At 49.8% G+C, this 21,269-nt stretch overlaps 9 protein-coding genes across 9 annotated transcripts in view; 4 read left to right on the top strand and 5 right to left on the bottom strand.

The window, feature by feature from the left end:
- Positions 1-528: 528 nt before the first annotated feature.
- Positions 529-1,416, bottom strand: BJX67DRAFT_380459 (uncharacterized protein; the record flags this gene model as incomplete). Its single annotated transcript, XM_071032794.1, has 3 exons — positions 529-952; positions 1,032-1,120; positions 1,195-1,416. The coding sequence occupies 3 exons, from the start codon at positions 1,414-1,416 to the stop codon at positions 529-531; spliced, it is 735 nt and encodes a 244-aa protein (XP_070886880.1).
- Positions 1,417-3,374: 1,958 nt separating this feature from the next.
- Positions 3,375-5,286, bottom strand: BJX67DRAFT_69451 (FMN-dependent alpha-hydroxy acid dehydrogenase). Its single transcript, XM_071035315.1, has 4 exons — positions 4,955-5,286; positions 4,390-4,895; positions 3,668-4,337; positions 3,375-3,608 (listed from the first exon to the last, which is right to left on the bottom strand). The coding sequence occupies exons 1-4, from the start codon at positions 5,085-5,087 to the stop codon at positions 3,433-3,435; spliced, it is 1,485 nt and encodes a 494-aa protein (XP_070886879.1). The 5' UTR covers positions 5,088-5,286; the 3' UTR covers positions 3,375-3,432.
- Positions 5,287-5,797: 511 nt separating this feature from the next.
- BJX67DRAFT_69411 (3'-5'-exodeoxyribonuclease) lies at positions 5,798-7,442 on the top strand. Its single transcript, XM_071035314.1, has 5 exons — positions 5,798-6,231; positions 6,304-6,481; positions 6,534-7,024; positions 7,080-7,270; positions 7,328-7,442. Exons 1-5 carry the CDS (start codon positions 6,196-6,198, stop codon positions 7,377-7,379), a joined length of 948 nt encoding a protein of 315 aa, XP_070886878.1. The 5' UTR covers positions 5,798-6,195; the 3' UTR covers positions 7,380-7,442.
- An 888-nt stretch (positions 7,443-8,330) lies between these two features.
- On the top strand, positions 8,331-9,231 carry yphA (tyrosine phosphatase family protein; the record flags this gene model as incomplete). The annotated part of the gene is made up of 4 exons (XM_071032793.1): positions 8,331-8,385; positions 8,468-8,636; positions 8,693-8,888; positions 8,950-9,231. The coding sequence occupies 4 exons, from the start codon at positions 8,331-8,333 to the stop codon at positions 9,229-9,231; spliced, it is 702 nt and encodes a 233-aa protein (XP_070886877.1).
- A 418-nt stretch (positions 9,232-9,649) lies between these two features.
- Positions 9,650-10,604, bottom strand: BJX67DRAFT_351559 (uncharacterized protein). Its single transcript, XM_071028918.1, has 2 exons — positions 10,518-10,604; positions 9,650-10,453 (listed from the first exon to the last, which is right to left on the bottom strand). The coding sequence occupies exons 1-2, from the start codon at positions 10,578-10,580 to the stop codon at positions 9,695-9,697; spliced, it is 822 nt and encodes a 273-aa protein (XP_070886876.1). The 5' UTR covers positions 10,581-10,604; the 3' UTR covers positions 9,650-9,694.
- Positions 10,605-12,240: 1,636 nt separating this feature from the next.
- Positions 12,241-14,232, top strand: BJX67DRAFT_387539 (putative amino acid transporter; the record flags this gene model as incomplete). The annotated part of the gene is made up of 5 exons (XM_071034231.1): positions 12,241-13,146; positions 13,194-13,353; positions 13,474-13,678; positions 13,737-14,095; positions 14,162-14,232. 5 exons carry the CDS (start codon positions 12,241-12,243, stop codon positions 14,191-14,193), a joined length of 1,662 nt encoding a protein of 553 aa, XP_070886875.1. The 3' UTR covers positions 14,194-14,232.
- A 788-nt stretch (positions 14,233-15,020) lies between these two features.
- On the top strand, positions 15,021-17,682 carry BJX67DRAFT_69361 (uncharacterized protein). The gene is made up of 6 exons (XM_071035313.1): positions 15,021-15,284; positions 15,339-15,579; positions 15,632-15,768; positions 15,827-15,866; positions 15,918-17,236; positions 17,294-17,682. The coding sequence occupies exons 1-6, from the start codon at positions 15,104-15,106 to the stop codon at positions 17,635-17,637; spliced, it is 2,262 nt and encodes a 753-aa protein (XP_070886874.1). The 5' UTR covers positions 15,021-15,103; the 3' UTR covers positions 17,638-17,682.
- Positions 17,683-18,179: 497 nt separating this feature from the next.
- On the bottom strand, positions 18,180-20,226 carry BJX67DRAFT_371615 (RAD52 DNA repair protein RADC; the record flags this gene model as incomplete). The annotated part of the gene is made up of 5 exons (XM_071031113.1): positions 18,180-19,264; positions 19,318-19,495; positions 19,552-19,731; positions 19,803-19,889; positions 19,966-20,226. 5 exons carry the CDS (start codon positions 20,224-20,226, stop codon positions 18,180-18,182), a joined length of 1,791 nt encoding a protein of 596 aa, XP_070886873.1.
- A 267-nt stretch (positions 20,227-20,493) lies between these two features.
- The window catches only part of BJX67DRAFT_69248 (uncharacterized protein), a 1,567-nt gene continuing 791 nt past the window's right edge, over positions 20,494-21,269 (bottom strand). The window contains exon 3 of the mRNA XM_071035312.1: positions 20,494-21,233. Within this exon, the coding sequence (XP_070886872.1) occupies positions 20,727-21,233 (507 nt within the window). The 3' untranslated portion in view covers positions 20,494-20,726. The remainder of the gene's footprint in view (positions 21,234-21,269) is intronic.

Raw genomic sequence — 21,269 nt, 5'->3', positions numbered from 1 at the left:
AAAAGGAATACAGGTCGGAATATATCGGAGTACGTCCAGTCCCAATCCTGGCATCATGTTCGACTCCTGAAGGACCAATCTGACGATTAGTTACCCGGATTGCTATTCCCAGCCCGAAGAGTCCCTAGCTACACGGAACCAGGCAAAATACCTGCGGAGTCAATCGAATTCTATGTACAGAAGCCCATACGGAGCGCTGGAGTTGGAATCCAGAGGATTCGCAACTCGAGTTGATCTGCGATAATACTCCGGGAAAAGCGCTCTCATCTGAAGAGGTTACGGCATTGAAAGAGGCGGACGGGCATTTCGGTTCTCTGCATTGATTGATTGCGACTACCGGACAGGTTGACAAGGTACGCCCGGACAACCGGGCAAACTTGTCTCGCCGGCAACATTGGAATTTCGAACAGGCAGGAATGTCAGATAAGATAATGCTTCACGGCAAATTAATTAAAACACTGACCCAGAGCGGCAGATTTCGTACATATAGCGCTAAGTATAGACAAACGATAACAGTAGGAGATTGCGTCACTTTCTCGCAGGTGTTGATTGTTTAGGACCTAAAAGATCATCCAAAAACCCATTCCAGAGCTCCTTCACGACTCCGGGTTCGGAACCGTTCTGTCTCTTCTGCTCGGCGGCGTACCTTGACTTCCCGACTGTTTCAGTTAGGGAGAACGGGTCGATCTCGACGGAGTAGTTATCAACAACCTCGGACATGGGGCTTGCGGAGATATCTGCACCGTCGCCAGACACGGTGTAAACTTGTGGCCTCATGGGGGAGCTTGAGGTAGTTGGGTCGTAGTGGGTATAGATTTCGGAAAGGATCGGGACGGGAATATCGGATGAGGAACCGCTCTCCGCAATTGAGGGCATGTATGCAAAGTCGACGGTGGAGCTGTCGCCGACAGCTTTGAGGGAACGGGAGGTGTTCAATGAGCGAGTGGGAGCCCTAATGGGCGAGGGTTGTCAGGTTCTCGCGATTCATGAGGGTTATGTATTAGGGCTTTAATGGAGGGAAAGGCACGTACTGTGATGCGGAGCTGCCGTTGATTCTCTTCATCGCGATGCTAAAGGCACGGGACTGGAGGAAATCATGGTTGGAGAGACGCTCCACGAGCTGGACGAGGGGCGGTTTGTTAGCTTTGACAACAGAGTATAACATACTGCTAGACCACAGGGGGAGTTAGATACCTCCGCATGAGTACCGGTGGTCCTCAATGAACGCTTCTGGCACTCGCTCTTGAGGTCGGCGATGCTACGAGTAGAATACAAAGTTGCCTTATCCGATACATTGACAGGTTGTGCTGAGTTCGCGCCAGTGATGTGCAGACCTCGACGAAGGCAGGGAGCGACTGTTTGCTGCTGGGAGAGCAGGCGGAGGGCACGGAGGGAGGTTGAACGAGGAGCAGCCATTACGCCTTTGGATAAGGGTAGATCGCACGAGTAATTTGCAAGTCGGGAATGTAACGAGATTTATAGGCGTTCAATGATTTGAGCGTTGGGCTGAGGAATGTTAAGTAAAGTGGTAGGGTGGTGTGACGCCAAGAGTGGGCAATATGTATGCGACCAGATGACGGGAAACTGGAACGGCGAAACAAGATGTCTTCGAGGTCGAGAGCGGATGCAATGTAGAAGTGAGAGAAGAGGAAAAGAAGAGGAGAAGGGAGAAGAAGGAGCAGCTCTTGTCGGGAACGTCGCGGTACTTGAAGGTGAGCTCCAGGCGCACGAAAACGTTGGGGGGATGAGCTCTTAGAGACTCCACTCTTGTGCTCGCGGTTGGACACTCCTCAAGACTGGGGCCCGCGGTCTGGCCCAAGTCGCCGGACGTGAAAAGCAGAAGCGCCCCGAACAAGATTGATCGCTGAGTCTATCAGTGATGCTGGGTCAGGCGTACAATCTGGAATTGCTCCTGATGATTCCATCTTCTCGCCTTCTTCTCGAAACAACCAGTTCTATTCTTGGCTAATACATGGATCGGGGACGGGAGGCCATGGATCAAGGTAGGGGAGAGCAGAGTTGAGTCGACTCCGACCCATGTTTATCCTTCCAACGCACCATTCGTCATCTTTCCACCCCCCTTCGGCGACAACAAGGATGCATCAAGGCTGTCTGTCGGGTGTCTGCGTGGGCCAATAACAATCGATCAGATAAAGATTGACAATGCAGTTCTGTGTCTGGAAAGTCCTCTGACGACTGGGCTGCACCGGGTTGACGGTCGATCCCGTTTGGCAACCTGCCGTCTTGCAAATAGGATGTTGAGCATCCTCTTTCCCCTCCGAAGCCGCAGGAATGAGAGTGTGCTTCATCAAACTGCGGTCTCGAAACGGGATTATTCCCCGGAGTAATGGGATTAGGTTAGCGCTTCCAACTGGATCACTATTCGGGGATCGAGCTGGAGAGAGACCGGATGTTGATTCCAAAACATCACCGACTTCCAGAGTCTTGCGTATTTGACTCCATCTCACCGTGCTGCTCGTCTGTTTGTGCTCAAACTTTCTTTCCCGCGAGAGAACAACCCCTCAACGGAGCTCAGGTCCTGTCACAAAACCACTACCTAACCCAGCGAATCAAAGATAATCTTTACGTGCCGAAAGGAAGCTGCCCTCCAGCCATGCTCAAGATTACAATGAAGAAGCAATCATCTTTCATCCGACGGTGCGCGGAGTATTTTCTCAGGATCCCCATCAAATGACGGACACCAGAATATTGGTTGATGATCGATTCGTTGATCGTTCCAGCTTATGATTACTTCTACTGTGTAGAATGAAGAATACTCAGGAGTGGGCTCGAGGTTCCTTCGAAACAGGGCGGTGCTGGCCTCTTCGGGTCGGATTTTGGCCAGCCTTGTTAAGGGGCGGTGAGAGGAGGCCACGTGAGGTTGATTGACATCAGATCGGAGTTTCCTTGCATTTCCGGGCTATTTCCCAGGAACACCCAGCTGCGGAATCCCCCGAGGACAATCTTGGAAAATTTGAAGAGGGGAAAGTCTCTCTCAATTCGAAACCATGTTTGGATCTTTCAGCCCGAGGACCAGTTCTTCGTCCTTTGGCTGGGGCCATGGCTCTCGAAAGCAAAGCCTTTTTCAGGAGGGCCGAGGGTCACTCATCAGCAACAAAAGTAAGGCTACATGGGGCACTCTTGACACCTCCAGCCGTATTCTTGAATTTCTCTTTGAATGTGTTTCTTCTTGTTGGTTCTGTAGTATTTTGGCCGCTCCACTAGGATATGCTGCACGCAACACGCGGAGCATACGCAGCATCCTGCAAATATTATTTCATGCTCTCGAAAAACTGCCATATCCACTTGATGACTGAGCAGTCACTATCAGAAAACATTCTTTCAGGGAACATAAGCATGATTCAAGGCAGCGAGTGCTCTCACGCTTTGTTTCTTCCATAGTTTCGTCGCTTGCGGAACGTTACCCGGGCTTTAGAGCCTGGACAATTTCGTGTTTCGGCCTCTAGCGACTTTCCGAGCGTATGGATGAAGAGGGCTTCCCGGCACAAGATGGTCAATGTCCCCGGTCTGGACGAGGTGGGGACCTGCTTCATCAAGTGAGGTTATCCCATTATTTCGCATGGCCGTCTCAAGCTCATCTCGCATAACTAGGGCGTTGTCAGCAACCGTTCATAAAGCAGACACGACGGAAGAAATGTGGTCGTACTATCGATCAGGTGCTCAACACCTTCCTGGCCGTAGTTGGTTGCGAAGAGCATGCTACGTCCCATGCCCACGGCGGTTGCGCCGAGGCAAACGGCTTTCAGAATATCTGTTCCTCGCCGGATGCCACCGTCCACGAAAATTTCCATCCTGTCGAATATATCCGGGCAGCGCTTGTGGAGCTCGAGGAGAGTAATGATTGACGGTGGACTTGTGTCAAGATTGCGGCCTCCGTGGTTGCTTAACAGAATACCGTCTAATCCGGCGTCCATTGCTAGGATGGCGTCGTCTGCAGACATTACGCCCTTCAAGCATACGGGGAGATGGGTATGCTTACGAACCCACATGAGATCCTCCCACGTAAGTCCGGGATCAATGAATCCCGCCATTACTCGCCCGAGTCCACCGCCCTTGCTGTCATTCTTTGCTTGAGATGGCGACATGGGAACGGATAAGCTTTCGTCAGCCTTGACACGCTCATCTGCCTCCCGCTTCCCTGGCCATGCCGCATCGACAGTTACGAAAATTGCCTTGATGTTGGAATTTGCGGAGCATTGGCGAAGAAGCTCTGCTGACTTTTCGCGCTCCCAGTTAACGTACAATTGGAAAAAGAAACTCCCTCGAGGAGCAGCATTCCTCAGGTCATCTATCGTGTAAGAAGAGTTGTTCGAAACCTGTTCGTAATCATTAGAGAACGATCCGTCCCGAGAAAATGCAGTGACGTACTCCTTGCATGATCCCTCTGCTCTCACAGGCTCGCGCTATAGCACGCTCACCCTCTGGATGGATTAGCTTGGCCATAGCCGCAGGGCTGACGAACAGTGGAAGAGACCCTTCAACTCCGAGGATCTTGGATTTCGTCTCTACGGAGCGCACATTTCTGAGCACTCGAGGTCGGAACCATATGCGGTCAAAACATGACTTGTTTGCGTCGCGGGTAATGAGATCTGTCGCTGCGCTCGAGTAAAATGCCCATGTTTTTTTACTGGCAGTTCTCGAGGCCACACGCTCGAAGTCATGCGAGTTGATTAGTGTTTCGAGCGGCGGCTTGTCGTTCTCCCAAACTGCTTCCGGGCTTTCACTAGATGGTTGCTTGCGCCATTCCTCGTGTATTGTCGACTCGTCCAATTTACCTTTATACTGCTCAGGAGCCAGTTCTGCTTTGAGAAGCCCAGGTGTGTGTACTTCGGAATACGCCTTGGTGGCGTCACGGCCAGCGTACTTCAAAATAACTATTTTATTAAAAAAGATCAATGGATGTACTGAAAGAACTTCATAGTTTGAGTCTCACTTGTACGTCCTCCGGGATGTTTGCCAAGGAAATCCGTCACATCCCACACTTGTTTATCGACAACAATCCAGCAATCATCTGGCGTATTGTGGCTCAATATCTCATGGGTTGATAAGAGCTTTTCTTGAACCATACTTGCCCTTGTAGCCTCCGTAGTAACCAAACAGCAAATAAACGTACGCTTGGACACGATATCCAGGAGAGCGTTGGAACTGAACAAGCCCTGCGATGCGATTGGCGTCGTCCTTGCAAGAACAGGCGAAGGAAATGGAGGGGTTTGTGAAGATACATATACGGGGTCGCGTTCGGGCTAAGTGCGTCCGACTGACCTCCGCACTTCTTTGCGAGAATGATGCGGAGAATGTGTTAGGTCCACAATGCTGAGCGGCAGTAACCCCGCCTCTCGGGACTGGAAGAAAGTAGAGCTGCGAATTCGTCGTGTTAGAAACCTTGTCTAGAAACTCAAGATCGAGAGCAGGGCGAATCCCTATTCAGCAGATTGTTGCAAAAGGCCAATGGGTATGGATGCCCTTCACAGAGCGAGTTCGTCACGGAGGCCGACATTCTTGAGATCTGGCGCTGCGCTGATTCTTTTCTGAGGAACCCCTGGGGTGGAGAAGTTGATCAAATGATAACCACCAATCAAAAAGAAGAGATTGGCATGAATATCAGCTCTCGGTCGAGATTTCGGATGCTGAAGGCCTGAGGCAAGCTGGAGATCGGAGAACTGCCGAGCTCTCCAGCCTTGAGGCGGGAGCCCAGAATGTGTCAGCCACCGTGGCTGGGTAAATGCCAAGAAATATCAGGCACATCGTGAGGCGTTATCGTGACACCAAGAAAAGAGGAAAAGTGGCTCGAACGCGGCAGAAGGTATCAACCTCCATAGTCTACCAATGAATGGAGGCTTTATTGTAGACAGTACCTTCGGAATATTGGGAATTTCTCGTAATATCTCAATTCTTTCCTGCGGTGCCAGCAGAAGCACCTCGCGTCTCCCCCTGTCTGTGTGCCTTTTCCGTGATACACGGGGTATGTACTTGTTACCCGATGTACAGCATGGTCTCAATCAATATGGAGCTGATCTTCTTGAACTCTTGTGAGTACTCCGGGATCTACGGGCTTACAATCTACTAGCAGTCTCTTCAAATCACATCCTCACTCGACCGAATATCCGCTTTCCTACAATCGCCAGACAGGAAGTTCGGAAGTTTTCATCGCCGTTCAGTCCATCAAAAAACGAAATGGGAGAGACGAAAGTAACCCTAAAATATGTGGATGTATGTTTTCTTTGAGCCCAATGGATTTCGCTGCCATTAGGCTGATCAAGGCGCATCGTTTGGAAAACCTAGATCGGGATAAACCTGAGTGATCCAGTATTCAAGGGAAATTACCATGGCAAACAAGTCCATGATAACGATTTGGATGATATTATCCAGCGTGCACGAGATGTGGGGTGCCAAAAGTTCATGGTGACTGGTTCTGATCTGGAGGAATCGCAGCATGCAATCGATATTGCTAACAAGTACCGTATGCTCTATTCAAGGCCCTGTTCCTGATCAACTGTGACTAACTGCCGCAGCCGGCCTTTGCTATGCAACAGTTGGTGTGCACCCTTGCCGGGCCAAACTTTTTGACAAATATCCTGGTGGTCCGGAGAAACTGCTGGCAGAGCTCAAGTCCCTAGCATTGGAAGGGAAGAAAACGGGCCACGCTGTCGCGTTCGGTGAAATTGGATTAGACTACGACAGACTTTTTCTCAGTCCCAAAGAGCCGCAGCTGAAATATTTCGAGGCCCAACTAGATCTTGCGGTCGAAATTCAGCTCCCGCTTTTCCTCCATTCCCGAGCAGCTAGTGAAGACTTTGAAAGTTTACTGGCACCGAGATTAGAAAAATTACCAAAACGTGGACTCGTACACAGCTTTACTGGGACCCTGGAAGAGATGAATCGATTAGTGGCGCTTGGTCTGGATATTGGCGTGAATGGGTGCAGCCTTAAGACGGAAGAGAACCTTGAAGTCGTAAAAGCACTCCCGTTGGATCGGATTCAAATTGAGACTGATGGTCCCTGGGTAAGACTCCAATCATCTTGCTATTGTACCCTTCTTCTTAACTCAAACCTTATAGTGTGAAATTCGCCCCTCGCATGCTTCCTCGAAATTCCTGGAAGGGGCACCGCCATTGCCAAAAGCAGTCAAGAAGGAGAAATGGCAAAAAGGCTATATGGTCAAAGGCCGGAATGAGCCTGTAGCGATAGCTCAGGTCGCCCATGTCATCGCCAAGGTCAAGGGTTTAACTGTGGAGGAGGTTTGCGAAGCGTAAGTGGGCGTACATTACGATGTCGTGACCCCCCCTGCTAAGCTTATATTCACCAGTGCCTGGTCAAATTCAATCAAAATGTTCGGTCTCGGAGAAGAAGTTTCCTGACTCTCGCCGTCTGCTCATCTCCGGTTCTGCCTCTGGTCCCGGTGGTGGCAGGTCGGCAGATAGGGTTGGAAATGTTCACGTACCTTGATCCTGTATAAAGCTAAATCGAGGGCTAGGAGTCATCATCAATCTAGGTTCTTGCAAGAGTCGCCATGATAAGGAACCAGTTTCCTGGTCGGAGCGTTCATTCCGGACCTACTGGTGAGCGGCTTCGTCGAATATATCCCCCAGGCTTCTCTGTCCTTCTCTCTTTCCTTCACCACTTCCATTTTTCGTTCACTGGCTTGTCTATCAATCTTCAAGTTCTCAGTACTCAGTCCGTCAAGCATACTTACCTTCGATCCAACTATTTACCCCATTTCATCTCCCTTAAGGCAATATACAGTACGTTGATCCCAACTTTCCGCTGCTGCTGGATCTCCTTTTGTGTCTTTTTACCACGCTACTCGCGGTCTTTCTATTTGATTGTTGACATGCTTGATATTCTGCCTTATTTGTGTACGCCTTTCAAGTACAGTAAATATGGAGGCTTCCTTTTCTGCAGGTGCTTTACTCTTGTTTCCTTCCTTTCACACCTCACCGCCCCATGCCTGCTACTCTTAACACTGCGCGCTTTTTCTCACATACCGTCTTCTGCAAAGCAATCATTCGCTGCAGAACTTCCCTTGTTGTCTTCTATTCAGACCCCTTTTGACTACTCTACGTCGTTTTCCCATGATGGTTGGCCTTCAAGTCCACGGTTAGGCTTCCGAGTCTATCACCATTGTCCTTCTAGTTTTCTCTTCATCTCTTCATCCTCTTCTTTCGTTTCACAGTTTATTGATTTGTGGGCTCCTTGAAGCAGCTTTCTCTCCTTAATCTCCTGGGGTATCGCAACACTCCCCTCCAAACTCGAAAGTGGGCAGCGTCTCGCGTCCTATCTCTATCGACAACCACGGGAGTACTATCACAATGTCCCATCCCCTGGTGAACATGAACTCGAACGGCACCTCTGAAAGTCATCAAGGTACGTCACCCCATAGCATTGTCTTCATTATATGTCGTCTCCTCCAGACATGTGCTCTCGTTAAAAGCTGTGATCTTTGTAGACGAAAAACCGCCCATCACCGTTTCGCGGCTAAACTCGATGGAGTCGGGCAATGGAGAATCGAAACTTCCTGAGAACTTCGGAGAAGTTGTACAAGGAATCTACCGCAGCTCCTTTCCTCAGCCGTGCAACCTCCCGGCACTCAAGTCTCTAGGACTAAGAACCATCATGTGAGGAAGTTCCACCTTAGCCGTCGTAGAACTTCAGCTCATATATTGCTTTATAGTACTCTTGTCGAAGAGCCCTATACACAGGTCCATGCAGATTTCCTGAAAGAGGGTGGTATTACGCATCATCGCATCGCCTTCATCGCAAATAAGGACCCCGCTGTCAGGACACCAGAGCCGGTCGTAAATCACGTCATGGAAATCTTACTCAACAAGGCCAATCACCCTATCCTCATCCACTGCAATAAAGGAAAAGTACGTTCTCAAGTCATTTTTTGTGTGAGATATTTTAATTGACTCTTGAATGAACCAATAGCATCGTACTGGATGTGTGAGCGCCTGCTTTCGCAAGCTGCAAGGATGGGAGTTGCGAGACATCATCGACGAATATGTTCATTACTCTGGCAAAAAGCAGCGACAGCTCGACAAGGTATTCATCGAAGCATTCGACCCTTCCAAGCTCGCACAATTGGTTCAGTCTACTGGTGCAAAACTTTGGCGCCCCGAAGGAATTCATACCAACATCGAAGTTGAGACAGACGAGGAGCTATCCAGTCGACTACATGGGCTCCCATGCAACAGTATCCGTGTCACTTAGGCTGGGACTTATCCATCGCTTGCCTTTTAATGCGACTTATGTAACACTATCGGCGTTGTGTGGGTTGATTCAGCGTACGGAATGGTTGTTTATGGGCGGTGTTTGTTTTGTTGTGACAATCTACTGTATGGCGGCTTGTTTAACTGGTGCGTCAGGAATTTTTTAATGATAAAGGGTTGAGATTGAAAACATCTTGGGTTTTGTTGACTCCAATCAATGCCTGTACTTTCGCTTCGTCCGAGGGATCCAGAAATCAACAATCTTCTGTCCCTCTAAGACCGATGTTAGTTCCAAGAGCTCTAGATGCTGTTGATCGTGTACCAGTATTTATTGTTGAGATATTGTGAATCTATACATGAATTTCTCGTCAGCATACACTGCCATACATTTTCCATATCTTTTTTATTATACGTGACGTGTTATTCTCCGCTCTAACACAACATATAGATGCTCGATCTTGCTCCTATGCATCCTCCAGCAGCATTTCATCGCCCCTTCGAGAGCCGAATAATTCAGCGAAGAAGCGCGAGGCATTACGAGAGATTATCCCAGTTGAGCATTCGCCCCCGGAGAAGTAACACGCGACCATGTCCCGTCCACCTTCGCGGGTGTCGAGATCTGCGAGATCTGCTATCCCACACGCGTTGGGGAGTCGTTGGTCGGAGAGTTCCGTAAAGACAGATACAGATTCAGTTCCCATGTCCTTCTCAGTCTCCGTAGGATCAAGTTCAGACATTGCTGGGGATCGGTCAGTATGGCTGCCTCCAAATATCATACTTGAGTTTGATCCTCCGGTTTCATCGCGATTGAATTCAATAAGCTCGCTGCCGCGGTCTGGAAATAGGCTGGATTCAAGGTCCCAGTCAGTGGAGGCATGGTACCCATCACCGATATGGTCTGTCCCTGCCGTCGATGTTCCCAGAAGCAGATCCCTGTCTTGGTTTTGTCCGTTCTGGTCTAGGTCGAGGAAGCATTGCGGACGATTCAGTTGTTTCGGTGATGGAGCATTGTAAAGTTGTTTCTGAGCGATGCGCCAGAGCGTTGTGTGTAGCATAGCGTTCATATTTTTGTCATTTGACGGAGTTGTTATTCCCAAGTTTGGGCTCTCCAACCCGCTAGCGACGGCTAGGTCGTGTCTTAGAGACAGGTTATCGCTGAGCCTCAGTATGGAACCTATAGATTTCGCAATCGATGGTACCAAGCGTCCCCGTTGGTTCATAGCCTAGATGGAAGAAAGATGAAGTCAGCTGCTGTGAAACAGTCTCAAGTGTGTGTACCTGGCTCACTTCGCGATAACCAGGCTTGAATACGCCGGGGGCTATTTGGGCTAGGCTTCGGAGGCCCTCCATCTTGGGCGGGCTATCATCCTTCTGCATCGCATCCCCCAAAATAAGTATTCTAAGTCCGTCTTGGAACAACGTAGCCAAACTCCGGTGGCTTGATTCTGGCATGAATCTACTATCAGGCACCCATCCATCATTTGACCTTTGAAGAATCGCATCAAATATTGAATCGGTACCATCCGTCGCAGTTGAGATGCTCCGTCCCGAATACTGTATTCTATCGCAGTCCAGACCACGAAACTCGCTCATTTGCATTATATCATGGAAGTTGTCTTGTGATATCTCAGGTGATGCCCTTGTGTGTCTGGAGGCAGACGTATATGTTCCACGGTTTCCATCGTCCTTTCGGGCATATTTAAATAAGACGTCAATGGAGGTTATACAGGTAGTCGGTATACCATTAGGTGGCTGAAAGTCGCTGAGTTTTTTCAATACATTTGGTACTCTTCGTGATCTTGTTGTTTCTCGGTGGCCGATTTCTTTCTGGATTCCGAAAGAAAGCTCGATTGTACAGCTAGGCTCAGGCACTTGGATGCAGCTTTTGTAGACGGCATTAAGCCCGAGCTCTGACCAAATCTATAACACCGTAAGCCTGGTTTTCAAGAACGGGTGGCGTCAACTGTCAAACTATGTCGCAAACCAAGACATACTTTCGCTTCACAGATCCCATCTCCTAACTGAGATGCGAGATGTGTGACTGAGCTATGCAGGTCGGGTGTGGAAGCGATAGAGATGTTCAGTTTGAGGTTTGGCGCCTGAAACACCCAGATCCTACCAGAGTAATGGAGGTCTTTCAGGTGCTCTGTGTCGCAAAGTAGAGCATGGCTCTCTGGGGGAAGCAGCATCGACGCAGAAGCTAGGATCAACAGTTCAAGATCTGAGACTGGGGAGGAAAGCGATGTCTGTCCAAGAGGGAGTGAATAATTCATGTTATACGCTCCTGGAAGCTTTGATGTAGTGCACGTATACCATCTTCGTGGGGCACACACTATGAGCGGAAAGAGGAAAGAGGAAGTCACGATAACCACCCATGGACATTATAGGTGGACGCGCTTGACATAAAAATTTTTTGGCTTTTCGACAATTGACACGCAAGAAGGGGCTGCCAACGGGTACTGAGTGGCCATAGAGGTGTAATTTATGGAGAACCACACTCAAATGCCCTGGTGTATTGTCTTCGGTGCTTCGAACACTGCTTGGGGAGACATAGCTTGTATTACTGCCCCGCTTGGAAAACAAGAAGGACTATTGTGTTAAACCAAGCTAAACCCTTGTAAACCCGGGGATTGTCTCTCGGGAACTGTTATTCAGGTAGCTTTTGAGGCCTCGATGCGGTCGTAGATGGATTTCAAGGTAAAGCGAGAATGCCTCGATTTTCTGGTTGTGAGTTTAGGGTGGACATGGAGGTTAGTATAATTAAATATGACCTTGTACTATTTCACAAGGTTACGCATCATGTTTTGATCTAGGTGACTGGATCTGTACACATATTTCCACCGATTTGTATGCTGGCACAAAAAAGGCGCGGATGTTTGGAAGGAGCAGGCGGTTATCGATAAGCCACCAATCACGTGTGTACAACTGCAACACGAGACCGCCAGTCGAGGTCGAGGCCAACTCAATCGTCAAACCCCGAAGATGGTTCGCCGGAGCCTCACAATTAGCAATGCCTCATGATGAGAGACAGCAATCTTCCCTAGTTGATGCTAATGACCGCACGGAGGCAGAATCTGACCGACTTCTCTTGGATTCGTCGGACGGGGAATACAAAAATACCATTCACACTGAGATTGCCAATTCGACCCCCGATGAATCGCAGCCACGATCCACTCCATCTCCGCTCCCAGACGGCCAACGTCGCACTCCTCGAACCCAAAACCGCGTGAGATTCGACATTAGCGATGACACTGAGGACGAGCTCCGTACGAATGGCGACCAACGTGACTCTGAGGACGTGCTATGGGTGGACGAGGAGGACTACACCCAGGCAGACGAAAGCCTCTCGGGAAGACACGATGCTGGACAAAGTGTACCTCTTCTGACGAACATCGAGGCACCGAGCGTAACTCTTGCCACCTCCGACGAGTTCTTCCCGGAGGAACACCTCGAGAGCGCGAGACCAAGAAGTGGGATGAAGATGGCGTTTATGAACATGGCCAATAGCATTATTGGAGCAGGGATTATAGGACAGCCATACGCACTTCGTCAATCGGGAATGGTTATGGGAGTAGCGCTTTTGATATCTCTCACCGTTACGGTCGATTGGACCATTCGCTTGATAGTGGTCAATTCGAAGCTGAGCGGCGCGGATTCCTTTCAAGCCACAATGCAGCATTGTTTTGGGAGGTCAGGGCTCATCGCCATTTCCGTTGCTCAATGGGCGTTTGCCTTTGGCGGTATGATCGCATTCTGTATCATTGTTGGCGACACCATACCCCATGTATTAAGCTCCTTATTTCCGTCTCTTCGGGACATGTCATTTGTTTGGCTCCTCACTGATAGACGAGCTATTATTGTGCTCCTTGTTTTGGGTATTTCATACCCGCTTTCATTATATCGTGATATTGCTAAGGTTCGAAATAGCTTATAGATGGGGTTTCATCGCTGACTCTTGACTAGTTAGCCAAAGCGTCCACTTTGGCTCTGATAAGCATGGCAGTCATCGTAATTGCCGTGGTTACGCAGGGCTTTCGTGTCCCGCAGGACTCGCGCGGTGATGTGAAGAGTCTACTTTTGGTGAACTCTGGATTTTTCCAGGCTGTTGGCGTGATCTCCTTTGGTAAGGCTCGATTGCGGCTCTTGTATTACTCCGAAGGCAATACTGACTATCTGTAGCGTTCGTGTGCCGTGAGTGGCTGGCGTCCTCTATCAAATCTCACGAAGATCTGACAGTTTCAAGACCATAATAGCCTGCTGATCTACGGTTCGCTGAAAAAACCCACTCTGGACCGATTTGCAACCGTCACGCATTACTCGACCGCGGTATCACTCGTAATGTGCCTCACTATGGGCATCTCCGGATTCCTTTTCTTCGGTTCACAAACCCAAGGCAATGTGCTTAATAATTTTCCATCTGATAATACCTTGATTAACATAGCGCGGCTGTGAGCTTTCTGACCCACATGGGTACGCCGAAATTAGCCGACTAACCCTGATGTCTAGTTGCTTTGGCCTGAACATGCTGACTACTCTACCGCTGGAGGCGTTCGTATGCCGCTCTGTGATGACGACCTACTATTTCCCCGACGAGCCGTTCAACATAAACCGGCACCTGATTTTTACATCCGCCTTAGTGCTCACGTCCGTAGTCATGGCTTTAATAACTTGCGATCTGGGTGCAGTCTTCGAACTGATTGGAGCGACAAGCGCGGCTTCGTTGGCCTATATCTTTCCACCACTATGCTACATCAAGTTGAGCAATGCTTCTCGCAAGGAGAAAATTCCCGCCTACGCGTGCATTGTCTTTGGAGTGACGGTCATGGGGGTCAGCCTCTTACAGGCGGTAGGAAAGATGATAAAAAGTATACCCTCCCCCTGGGTCTAACTTTACTCCATAGAGGGCAATCGCTAACCGTCCATTGCTTTAGATGAAGGTGGTGCTGCGACTTGCGGTGCTTAGCTTTATCGAATTATGCCGAACCCGGGGGCTTCGCTAATTTTCATATTTTCAGTAGACTATGGCTGCCTCGTTGCGAACCAATGTATATATAGACTTGTGCCTCTGGCTAAGTTATTGTCAGTATATCGCCTTATGGATTCCATATTCTCAAATACTGATGCTCCTTTGGATGCTCCTTGAACTCTGATAAATGCCTGGTTGCATTCTAACTGCGAACAGGGAAAACAACAGCCTGCATCAAGAAGACAATTTTCATGTTTGCATACAGGAAGGCCCATTAAGAGTCTCTCTCTATTGGCCTGCTTAGAAATGGTGATTGAGAAGATTCGCCCTTTGCTCTTTTCTGCCTTGTTGCGTTTGCAGTCTTGCATCCTGGCAACCACTTTCTCTGGCTTTTCTGTCTGCAGCATCCTTAACTACCATCTCAACTTCTTCACTCTCCCACAACTCTCGTCAAATCTACTGATTACCTCCGCCTCATTCCCCGACGCGAATTCCGGCTCTTAAATCGCTCGCCACTAATTTACCCCCGGCCACCGTGCCCCAACATCGAGGTATGGGACCACACATGCCTTACGAGGTACGAATTGGAACCATTGATTGATAGGCTTTGTTTTAGGTGTGATAAAACAGCACCTCTTTTCCCTACTTTCCACGTGAGTTGTTTCAGACTTCTTTTCGATTCCCCAATCACCTCCTTATACACTCTCATCTGCTTAACACCTGCGAATCTGGAGGAATAGCAACACTTTCATCCTATTCTTCAACTTATCGATCCCGTGTTCTGTTAGTGAGGTTACCATCCAAGGATATGGCTGAGACAGCGGCGGAGCGCCTGAACAGGCTGCAAATGGCAAGTGTCTTACACCATCTTGAGGTTTCGTGCCTAAGTTCCTCTAGCTAACGTAAGATGAATGGTGTACAGGAAGACTTGGGCACAGCGCGAAGAGAATATATCTCAACTGTTGACAGTACCAGACTGAGAAATACGCGAGTGGAGGTCATTGAGGCCACCAGAAGATCAAATGTGCCCGGATCGGTGGAGCAGCGTGTTGCAGAGGCTAATAAGTCTCGACTTGAGGGTTGGGCGAGTACGGCTATTGCCACATTTTCACACCTTTTACATATGCTGACTTTGGACCAAGCGGTGTACAAGAAAATAGGAGACACCGGGGATTTAGAGCACCTTGATAACCTCTTGAACGGCCAGAGCCACCGCCTGCAACTCAACAATAGCCTCCGGGATTCTGGAGTCCACAACCATGCCCCTCCGGGCAAGAAATCTGACAACTCCTTGGGGGTTGCACCAAAGGTTCCTGTTCTTCACGGTCCTACAACCAGTTTATTATCATCAACTAGCAAGAGACCACGTGTGCGCTCCGGGAGGTATATCGAATTCTTTTCTTCCTATGTTGAGGCATTCTGACGCCGACAATAGGACCGTGTCGAAGACCACACAACCTGTCCCCAAACCTCCTCAAGCCCATGGCGCACTCGATCAGGCACTCGACGTCAATAACGGTGTCTCGAAGACGAACGCCAAATCCCAGAAACCGCCAACGAGATCAACGAGCAGTAAGGGATTAACTCCTGAGACTCTGGCCGTGAGGAAACTAACGGCATCTCTAAAAAGGTGCGCTAAACGCCCCAACGCCTAAAACTTGGCGACCTCTGTAAGTTGCTCTTTCGTTAAGCCTCAACCATTCTGACGCCCACACTTACAGCGGGAATTTCGCCCGGAAGCTCAGCACCCCTGAGGCTTTCCTCGCAGTGGCTCGTAGTGTGGTCACTACGCGGGTTCCTGAGGCTACCGCTACTGCGCCCATGGATGTTTCTGACAATATCAGGCAATCATCGGGCCAAAATATTACGTCTCGCTCTGAATCCATCGCTTCTGCGGAGGGAGTCGTATCTACGGCTCGTGATCTGAGTTCGGATTCAATGAGCCTAGATTCTTCGGAAGAACAACAGTCCCAAGCGTGTCCCCTTGATAAGGCTTGCCAGTTGAAGGAGGGAAAGCCCTCCAATACGGAACCCCACGCACCCGTCACTGTTGAACAGGACCCGGCCCCCAGAAGTCCCCTAGATCAAAGCGAGGAAATACTCCTTGACCTGAGCTGTGCTACACCTAGCGAATTTGAACCGGAGATTGGAGTGAGCCCGGCTCTCGAAGAATTGAAAGGTTTGGACTTTACGCAATCCAATGAGCCACAAGACTCCTCCATTTCTGGCATCGTGAATGCTAACAGGGAACTTGCTTTTGGAGAAATCTCGCCCAAGGACCAAAAGCCAAGTGAATCGGACAACGCAGATGCCACTCTTCGTCCCATAGACGAAGAGCTCGCTGAGGAGTATCAGCGCGAGATCGACATAATTTGCGAGCTGCTGGAACGAACAACTTTATCGGAAACGTTTTTGTCTAAACTTACTGAATGCAAAGAGGAGCTCGAATCGAGGCTTCGACCACGTCGAGTCACCAAGCCAGACGTAGGGCAAAGTCAACACCTTTCCACCCCCAAAGTCATTACACCCAAGAAGCCCGAAAATGCTATTCCTGCTCCCGATGTGGAAACACCGATGCCTAGCCGCGAAATATCAAGCCCTCAGACGAGCAATCCTCCCTCCCAATCTCGATTGAACGCGGCAGCACCTCAATTTACGCCGAAGGCATTCACGCAATACCGATCCCTATCGAATGCTACGTCTACCGACTCATCATCGAGCTTCCACTCGATACCGAGCAAAGTTCTCGCCCAGCCGCAGTCTGAAGGTGCCCCAAGCGATTCCACCGTCGTTAGGGCTACGAACGATCGACGCTCACCACCGCCACGCGCTGAGCCTATCTCGACTGATTCTACGATCTTCGTAACTCGTACTTCCGATGATACCCATATATTTGGGGATCATCTCCTGCCTGGTGGTGGGGCTAGAAAACAAGAGGAGAGCCACATATTTGGGGATCACTTGCTCCCCGGACGGCCTGTAACACGGCCTCCAGTTTCAAAACCCTCTGCCTCTTCCGCCTATGAGTTCGTCTTATCTTGTACGTACTGGTATGCTAGTTATTCAAGATCAACGAGACTAACTCACATTCTGTTAGCCGCATCTGCCCCCAAACCATTCGCCTTCACATTCTCCCTGCCCCAACAACTACCCAACCCAACGAACTCGAACACATCGATATCTAGCAACGCGAAGTGTCCCGACGGTTCAGAACTGACACCGAATGCACCTCAATTTGTCCCGGCCAAGGACACGCTTTGTCTCAAACCCACAAACGTGCCGGCTTCCGCTGGTGCGGTCGATTATACGCGGAAGCCTGCGATCATGGAGTCGATCCACGCACCGAAACCCAAGTCGCAACCGGCCCCGGCTACGGAATCGAGAAGGAAGCCCTCATTTGGCCAAGGACTTATGGGGTCAAGATACGCAGACACAAAATAACGTTAAGCGCAACTTCTGTTGCCCGCTGGCTTTCTGCTTCCTCGACCGTCGAGTGTGGGGTCGAATTGATCTCGTTTCTCTTTCGTAAAGTAGGTTAATTTCCTCTGTCTCACGCCTACCGGTAGCTGGAGGTCAAATGTTTGATACTAGGTTAAGATACACGGAAATCAATCGCCATGAACCTTGCATGAATCTCGAGTGCCCTGCTCAAACCGCTGACTAGCGATAAGTGTAATCTATGATTCAGCAAGGGACAAGGGGGATGCGGGTTTGACAAGCAAAATGTGGAATCAAGCAAAGTAGAAATGGAAATCAGATAAATGCAGCCCGATGCAATGGACCTAAACGCAGAAAGTGTCATGAGAACGAAAGAGCCCCAGTCAGTATCTGACTCGCTCTTCCTGTTCGCCTGAACGCCGATTTCTCCTTAAAAGTATAACTCCTGATTATAAAGAAGAGTGTACACTTGCAACCGCAGTGATAGAAATGAAGAATAGAAAGAACGAATCTATGCTCTTCAAGTAGAAATGTATGAGAGACTGCTAACGCTGTTGAGGTGGTTGTGGCGGTGGAGGAGGAGGAGGAGGAGGAGGTGGTGGTGGTGGTTGTTGTTGTTGTTGGCGTATGGTATCAACAGTTTTCACCCGCTTTGGATCATTAGGAGCAGGCCCGCCGCTACCAGACATAGATGCGTTGGTCACATCACTTAGAGGTGGCCGTTTCCCGTTCATGTTCGGTAGCCCGAACCCAGGTCGGTTTGCTGCAGGGTTGTTTAGTGCAGCCTTCGGGTCGATATTCGGTCGTGTAAGTTGGCGGTAAGATGACGTTGTTTGGCCCTTATTCATAGGGCTCCCCGCTCCACTACCGCCGGGTGCTCCGATTTTCCGATGCATGTCTGTGGAGGGGTTGATAAAATCTCGGGGCTGGTTTGGCGCAGGGGATGTACCAGCAAGCATTGGTTTTGAGATGGGCACGCTTTTTGTGTGGTCGACACCTGCTGTTTTGCGAATTGATGGGCTTTCTGCGTGGGGATCAAAGGCTGGGGCGGTAATAGCTGCACTGTTAAGGTTGTCTCGCAGCATATTGACCCCACGGGCTGAGAAGAACCCCACAACAGGAGGCAGTTGGTCGTTGATACCTGGTGTGCCTGGGGGAGCCATGTTTTGCGTTAGGGTGGTTTGAGGATTAGCGCTGGACTCCTGTTTTATAGGCACCTGGGCATTGGCGCCTAATGCTGTGGAACCGGAGTCATTACGTTGTTGGCCCATTGGCACCGGCTTTCCATTTTGGAGACCTCTCGGTACTTCTTGGGGCGGAATAGACCGCCGTTGGTTTGTGTATTGATCTTGCGCCGCTGGAGGATACGATCGGCTGTGTGGACCTTGGTTAGGGTTCTGCATGGGCCCTGGAATGTGGTTCATCGGTCTTTCGGACTTCAACGGCGTAACGATGTGGTGATTGGCTCTTGTTGGTGCACCGGCGGCGTAAGTTGGGGGATTCGGGAGATGATTTGGTCTTGCAACTGGTGTTGGTGGCTGATGCATTCTCTGCGTGTCTGGGTCTACCACTATTTCATCCGGACTTTCGCCCTCGCCGACGTTGAAATCAGCCTCATCAAACACATCACCTGGCGTCATTAGTGGCGTTGGCTTTGGTAGCACCCGCGTCATATCGACTTACTTCCAAATTCCGCATCAAAATCTATTGCGGGAACTTCAGTTGATGGGTTGCGTCTCCCTACCATTGACGGACGGGCCGGCAAATCATCGTCTTCGGGGGGTGGCTTTGGTCGCACCGGCTCCCTTTTTATAGGAGCAAAATCCGGATGCCGATGGAGCTCATCGATGTCGAGCTTTGTCTGCGAAATATGTCAGGTCCCCATGTTTCAGTAGCTACTATCCCCAAGTCACGTACGGGTATTGTCTTCACTTTTGTCACCTTGGAGACGTAGTCCTTGTCGTAAATGCAGTTGCCCAAAACATTACCAAAGTTCCGTAATGCACGTTTAAGGGCATCCGTTGTGGCTTCTTTCTTCGCCTTCTCAAAAGCAGCTGCTTTGCCTTTACAGTTCTCGATATGTCCGTATCCGACATCCTTATGTCCCCCAAAAGTCAGCACAATACCCACATCATCGAGCCTTAACCACCAACTAACTCGACACATACCTCATGATAAGCTCCGTCCTTCAAGGTTACCCTCACTATCACTGATAGGCCGAGGCTAATCTTTCCGGTATTGGGGGACTCGTCAACCTATAGTCCGATGAATCTCATCAGCAAAACATGATAACGGAAGAGCCAGTATCATAATTTTATGGCGGTCACATACAAAGTCAATCTGAATATTCTGAATGGAACTCGACCACCCATTGAACCCGAACACCTCGTTCGCAAGATTGATGCATTTATCCGCCGATAGATAGTGTACTTTCTGGCCCGCTGCACCGGGTCGCGAGGAGATGTATTCTGGTCCCAATTTCTTATCGAGGCGTGCTTGAAGTGCAGCGGCTTCATCAGGTGTATATTGGTTGACGCGTGATGGGGTTTCTTCGAATGGATTTTTGGCGATAACTCCTGTTGCATTTGGCATCATGATGGTCGCCGGGCCGCCTCGATGTTGGTCGCCGACGCTGCAAGCGTGGGACGCGTTAACAGGCTGTGGGTATCGATTTTGGGTGGGCAAAAGAGGAGAACTCACGCTGGCATAATTATGGTTATAGATAGATTATTTTATTGAAAGTAGTATCGGAAGCCGAGAGCGTGGCGAGCGAGAGGGGGCTTGGTACGGCGACGAGGCTGCGGCTCTGGGATCTGAGAGACGCGTCGGGGCATCCTGGCCTGTCGCGATATCACGTGACAAGTATCAGTGCCCCATGGGAGAACCTTTGTTAAACAGCATAGCTTGATTAATTTTTAGGATTGAAGATGGCTTCAGGCGAGGTAATCGGTTTCTTCGCCCATCGGCCTCGGCTATCACCGAGTCGGACTAGCCATTCTCTGCACGTTTCCAGGCATGCGTTCAAATCTTTTGTGCTATATGTATGCTCCCAGTCCTAAATTGTGGGGATGCGAATCCACTTCAATATAACTTTACTCAACAACGAGGCTCGCGCTGGGGACAAGTCCAAGGTCCTTGAGCGATTCACCAAACACCTCAGGATCGAATACCTTCCGAGGAAAGTTCTGGCGGAAGCTGTGCACTTCGAGCCCATCCTCCTGCTTTAAGGCTACGGCAACCTCGAATAACGTAGTATCGACGGGCAGCGTCTTCATAACATTCCCTTGTGGTGTCTGGAATCGGAGGCGGGTTTCTGTATACGCGGAAGCCGGTTTAGAAGCGACAGGGCCCGGGGTGGTTGCTGATGGCGCAGACGCTGGTTGAGGAGGGGGTGCAAGTCCCGCCCGTTCGGCCTTCTCGCGCTCAGCCTTTAGTCGCCGCTCTTCCTTATCCGCCTCAATTTTGGCCTTAACACGGCGCTTAGCTTCGATATCGTCCTGCTTCTCTTTCTTCTTCAGTGCTGCTTCTTTCATCCTCTGTTTCCTCTCAAGCTCCTCTTTAGCATCTTGAGATTCCTTGGTGGCCTTCCTTCGGATTTCCTGGAACGAAATATACAGTTTAGTAAACGATTTTTT

This window comes from Aspergillus lucknowensis (assembly GCF_044049455.1).
Source record: "Aspergillus lucknowensis strain CBS 449.75 chromosome Unknown BJX67scaffold_16, whole genome shotgun sequence".
NCBI classification, from domain to species: Eukaryota; Fungi; Ascomycota; class Eurotiomycetes; order Eurotiales; family Aspergillaceae; genus Aspergillus; species Aspergillus lucknowensis.
This window is presented reverse-complemented; position numbering and strand designations above follow the sequence as displayed.